Source organism: Endocarpon pusillum, assembly GCF_000464535.1.
Source record: "Endocarpon pusillum Z07020 unplaced genomic scaffold scaffold5250, whole genome shotgun sequence".
NCBI classification, from domain to species: Eukaryota; Fungi; Ascomycota; class Eurotiomycetes; order Verrucariales; family Verrucariaceae; genus Endocarpon; species Endocarpon pusillum.
This window is the reverse complement of record NW_006916494.1, coordinates 177,505-183,504: the sequence shown is the minus strand read 5'-3', so window position 1 is coordinate 183,504 and position 6,000 is coordinate 177,505. Positions and strand designations below refer to the sequence as shown.

Below are 6,000 nucleotides of genomic sequence, written 5' to 3'. Positions count from 1 at the left end.
CTGTAGTGCCTGTTGGTGCTTGGCGTGTTCATGTACTATAACAGCTAATAATAACTTGACAAGGAGGGATATTATCCTCAGATTTGAAGTATTCGCAAGTAAGGTAATCAAAGAAGAATTTAAACGACTCCTTACTCTCTGAGGGGCAATAGCTAAACGTTACAGGGAAGGTTGACCTTGAATTCGTTATATTAACAGCAGCAAGGAGAGGGAGGCGAAGTTTATTTGTATTAAAGATACCATTAATAATAAGAACTTGATTAGCGACAAATTTTTGAGCTGTAAGAAACTGTTTTAGATAAGCAAACCAGATTTGAGTAAGTCGCTAAGCTATTAGTTTGCCCTTAGTGCTATATTTGGTATTAATGTATTAATAATAAATGAATTTAGCATTATTAAGAGCTTTAAGGAGGCCTTAAATCGACTCAAAATCTCTCTTATCTGCAGGCTAATTTCGAATAAGATTATAATACTTTTTAGTACTCAAAAAAACACTAAAATCCTTACTCTCAAGGATCTGATAGCTCTTAGAGTAAGGTATAATATTCTTATAGTACTTTTAAGCAAGAGTAACAAGTTGATAATACTTAGAGAGCAGATTCTGGTTCTCTATGTAAATCAAAGGATTCTCTACAAGGTAATAAGAATAAGATAGCTCTAGAGCAACAAGGCAAAAGCCCTTAACGCCAGAGCCACGCTTGCCGTAAGGTATAATATTCTTATAGTACTTTTAAGCAAGAGTAACAAGTTGATAATACTTAGAGAGCAGATTCTGGTTCTCTATGTAAATCAAAGGATTCTCTACAAGGTAATAAGAATAAGATAGCTCTAGAGCAACAAGGCAAAAGCCCTTAACGCTAGAGCTGCGCTTGCTAACGTTCTTAAAGGAACAAAATACGTACCAAATATACCCTTTTTGCTTTATATACGTTGCATCTCGCTACCGGTTACTGATTATCTTGCCCTCAGGATCCTTCTGCGTTCGATGCTCCAGCTCTCTGTAATTTCGAGTCTCCTCATCATGATGAATGCACCGAAAACGCCTACAAGGGTTTCTAAGGTCTCCATAGCCTCGAATCGTTATAGCAAAGCCCTCCGCTATAGCGAATATATTCAAACGCTCCTGGCACTGTTCAAAAGAGTCGAAAACTTCACCTTTGGGAGCAGGAGGAAGGCGCCAGGCAGGGTCTCTATCATTAACGAAGCTCTTAATAGCATCACGGAGGTGCACAGGGCACCCAGCCTTTGCTTGCCAGGGCAGAGCCATTGCAGAGACTCAACACCAAGATATCTATATCAATGCCTATCTGAGAAGCAACAGCAGCATCAAATCACACAAATGGTGGTGATAGAAAGATTTTCAGGAACACTACATACAAATTACTATGGTACGGTCACATTTAGGCCGCTCGGCGTGCCGGAACGCCGATATGCCGAATCCGCAGAAATCGAATCTGGCTGTCGAATCTGGCTGCCCCGAGACAACCCCCAATTAATACTCAGCCAGATATCCTGAAGGGGGAAAGGTCGAAGAGCAAACCGGCGGCACAGCAGCTGCTGCAGGGGCTAGAACATCGCTTGATGATGCTTCCTCCTTTTGTTGCCGAGATGCGTCCCATGGCCTAGAGATAGTTGCTGTAGGTCGGAACTCGACCGAGGAGGGACTTGGAGCACCCAGAGCGGTAGTCAAGCAACGCCTACTGTTGGAAAGAATCCGCTTGAGCAGGCTGCAAGCGATGGTGGCCTATTGTTCCAGTTGATGTTGACTTGGCCTTGTGATTGCATTGTGTGAGTCGTGACGATCTGCTAGGGAGTACCTTAGCTGTGTCGACGCCATTCTGGCTTTCACCAGAGGCCACTGATCGAGGTGGCGGTAGCAGGAGGACACATTAACCACTCCACCAAAAGGAAAGCGCTAACTAGTGGGTTTCGAAGCGTACTTAGTCGATGTATCCTCACTGACAGCTGTCGCTCCTGGAGCAGGGCTCAATGTGGAAGAACATTCCTCCACGGCTTCGAGCCGAGCCCAAAAGAGTCCAATAACTGCTTGCCGCCTGAAGCGAGTTCCTCGAGTAGTTGCGGGGGCAAACATTAGTGCGTAAAGGCAGTTAAAGGCGGCAAGGGGTCATTCGACCGTCCACCTGGAAGCCTCAGCTCTCCGGTTGAGGCTCCATTCCACGCTGCTCCCTTACTTGTAATCACAATGGTGTTCAGATAGCAGGAGCACTTCAAGCCCTGCTTGCGGGAGGCTTCAATCATAAAGATGAATGCAAAGCAGGCCTTCGGTGAGTCGCTTTCACTCCATCAATTCATCCCAAAATCTCCTTCTCGTAGTGCAAGATGCTCCGAAGACATACACTGATAAGAACGCTGCTAGTTCCCAAGAGCAGGAAGGTTGGTATGAAACTTCTTCATTTCTCCGAGCACAGCTGATGATGTCGCGTTCAGCCAAAGTTCGAACTCACCTTACGGGTACGCAAACCCCCACCACATACCATGATCCTGCCTCGAATGTCTGACCAAAAATAATCCAGATCATAGACCTCAACAATGTTCCCCTAATCTGCGGCACCTCCTATGTGAAATGGCACCTCCCGTCCTCCTCGTCCGCCGAACACCGAGGCCACACCTCCAAAGCGCTGATCCGTGACCACAAAGCCGTGTATGACTACCACAAAGTCCTACCTGTCCGGTTGACCATCGATAAGCATTTCATGCTGCACGAATGCGACGTTCATTTCGAGGTATTACAGGAGTATAGTGAGGGAGGAAGAGGGGGGAGGGTGTTGTTAGGGAGCGTAAGGATCAACCTGGCGGAGTACGTGGATGATAGCAGTGTCAGAGGACGAGGAAGGAAAAGCGAAGACGGCGTAGGCGGAGATGGGGGTGGAGAGATTGTGAGAAGATATCTCATGCAGGAAAGCAAGATTAACAGTACACTGAAGATTGGCATCAAGATGTCGCAGTTGGAGGGGGAGACGAATTTCACGGCGCCGACGTTGAAGACGGCGAGGGTGTTTGGGGGCATTGCTGGCGTCATGTCGACGGAAGTGGGCGATGGTGGTGTTGATGACGCGGGTGGACATATGCCAAGCATCACGAGCAAGACGAGGGAGACGTCTGAACTGCAGGATATGTATCGACGAACTTTAGCCGCGAGCTGGTCGTGTGGGTCTGATGAGCTGCCGCCGGACAAGCTGATTGAGGATCTCTTTGCGGGTGGGGATGGTGGCACAATGAAACCGCCACCACCGGTTGTCAAGTCCCGATTCAGTAGTCCTTCTTCGAACCAAGGGAGTCCCAGGCAGGATGATGAGAATGGCGGAGACAGCGCAAATGTGAGCGAGTCCGATTCGAAGCGGACCGTTAGAAACCAATTCCTGACCCCTGACATGGCAAGGAGAAAGCCAGAGTATGGCAAGACAGACGGCAGTAACGGGGGATGGAAGTCATCAAGAAGTGTGAGCAATGCTGCTGGGGCCAGTCCGACCCTATCGACACTGTCCGGAATTAGCGGCAGAGAGAGCATTGAGCAGCAGATGCATCTTGGTAATAAAGACAGGAGAAGGAAAGGCCAAAGAAGTACCAGAGAGGTATCTGAGTTCGACATCCGGGAAGACCTTAGGAGCTGGAAGATTGAGGCAAGATGAGTGGATCCTGAACGATCTCAATCTTCATGGAAAAGAAAAGGAAAGGAAACTGTTCGAAAAGATTCTATTTGATGGCAATTCTCAATGCGAGATGTGTGCGGAGTTCTAATTATCTGAAAGCAAAAGAATGGGGTCGAAGCCGATTTGGCTTGAAGCTGCCAGTTCTTCCATCTGGTCCCGAGGACCCTTCGGTATCTCAATCGCGGAGGCCAAGCACCCCCAACTCAGCCAGCCCATCAAACCGGAGGAGCCATAAATGAAAGCAATGCTATAGCCATCCGTGCTCGTTTGTCATCCCTTCTGGCAATTTCGTTTCCAAGCACTACCGACGAGAAACACATGTCCATAAAGGAATCCACCGATGGTCAAATTTCCCAAGCTTGCTGAAAAGAAATCCTCCCACAATTTGTTTATCGTTCTCCCTCACCCTGGTCAGCGATCACGACCCATGCCAGGCTCTCAGATGGTCCAAACACTTCTGCTTACTGGGAAAGGGCGGGCGGTCTCTACACTCGGAGCGCGGACACTTGGTATGATCGTAGTCGAAGCAGTGGTTCCGCCAATCCGCGAAGCAGGTCAAGTGCTGTGGGCAATGCCGTGGGTTCCTGTGTCGGTGAAGTTCTAGTTCGGCCTCAGAGTGGAATTTGCGCAGGCAGTCACGGCATTGTGGGGTCGGGATGTATTTGACGGCTTGAACGCGGTTGTGACGGGGGTGATGGCGATGTTCTTTTGGCCAAAATTCTACTTCTTTGTAGTAGCAGACGTATTTGGGTACCGTTGGGCGGACGTTGTGGTGATGGTGGTGGTGATGGTGGGCAGCACAATGGTGATGGTGAGGTATCCTGAGTTCTTCGTCTACAAAGTGGACGTGCTTGTGCGGGACTTCGTAGTAGATTTGAGGCATCTTGAGCAGAAAATGAATTGTATTTGGTTATGGCGGAGAGTCAATTAAAGTTGATAGTGGGTGAAAATGGGATTTAAAGGAGCGTGGGTGAGAAGAGAAGAAGTGTTCTTAAACGAAGAAAGTCTTTGCTGTTTTATGGGAGCAAAGGGGGTTGGAAGAGAACATTTGAGACGCAGGACCTACCTCTTTATACTTTCTGCCTGAGCAAACATGGCCATTGTAAGTATGTGGCATGGATACGGGAAAAACGTGTCGGCTGTGAGTAGTACAAGGAGGCTCATCCTCCAGGCTGAAGCGCGCCACAGTTGTACAAAGATAGCACGCCTTACCATGTCAGCCTTGCGGGTCAAGGTTGCAAAAAGATATGGTGGAGTGCATGCAGCCCCTCCAATTTATGCTCCACTACGTGCCAAGAAGAGCTCTTCCTTTTGCACGGAACTTCGCTTCAAAGAGGCAGTGCAGTTAAAGAGGATGGCCTGTGGCTTTCGCACCTGATGCCGCGCCTCCATCTTCACGGATAAACATGATATCCGGATGACCCGCAGTGAATACAAGCTCAGATGCATGGCATTCCTTCGCAAGCCATGCAAGCCACCAGATTCTAGCTTCTGCAAAATGATCCCGCTGCCGACGGGCATCTTATTGCGCAACCAAGACGGAGCAATAGGCGAAGCGATGTCCCGGGCCTGTGGTCAATACGATTGGGGGCTTCTCCAGAGATATTCCGTAAACATAGAGGAATAAAGGTTGCTTCTAGCTTTGAAGTCATCTCTACACAGCTAGCAGAAGAAAGAGTCTCTGTATCCCTGTCACTGAATGCGGCTCCTTGATGACAGTAGCGTTCCCGTGAATGTAACTTCGTAAATGGATTGAATTTGTTAACTCCGACTGCTGCAGCCTTGGCAAAAAGAACACCAAAGAACTCAATTGATCTTTGTATACTTTATTCTTGTATTACTCTTAATATTAGACCTGTTACATTAAGAATAGTATCATTCAATAGGTCTTAGATTCTGATCAGTTCTAAGCTTTATATTTCAAGGAAATAAATCACGAGGTAGCGAAATACTGCGTACTTGATACTATTAACTTAGAAAAGTTTTGACTTTCCTTCTGCCAAGATTGCACCAATTTTATGACGCTACTAGTAGATCATGGGAACGCTACTCTCAATACGGAAGGAGCGACATTCAGTGACACAAGAGATACAACCAGACCTTTGTCACAGTAAGCTGAAGAGCCCTGCTGAGGGCCTTGCATGTACCGTCGTGTACGGTGAAACCAACTTTCGGGGATCGGACCCCATGGACAACGTGGTTCGATACCCTAGGCTTGATGCATCTGCGTGCACTGTCCCAACGCCTAGCACACAAATCTGAAGACGAGGAGCGTGGCAAAATGTACAAGAGACTTTCAAACTTTTCCTGCATGAGGTCATCAACTCAA

At 47.7% G+C, this 6,000-nt stretch overlaps 1 protein-coding gene across 1 annotated transcript; it reads left to right on the top strand.

Moving 5' to 3' along the window:
- Positions 1-2,263: 2,263 nt before the first annotated feature.
- Positions 2,264-3,650, top strand: EPUS_05497 (uncharacterized protein; the record flags this gene model as incomplete). The annotated part of the gene is made up of 4 exons (XM_007806262.1): positions 2,264-2,285; positions 2,335-2,394; positions 2,449-2,472; positions 2,542-3,650. The coding sequence occupies 4 exons, from the start codon at positions 2,264-2,266 to the stop codon at positions 3,648-3,650; spliced, it is 1,215 nt and encodes a 404-aa protein (XP_007804453.1).
- Positions 3,651-6,000: the final 2,350 nt, after the last annotated feature.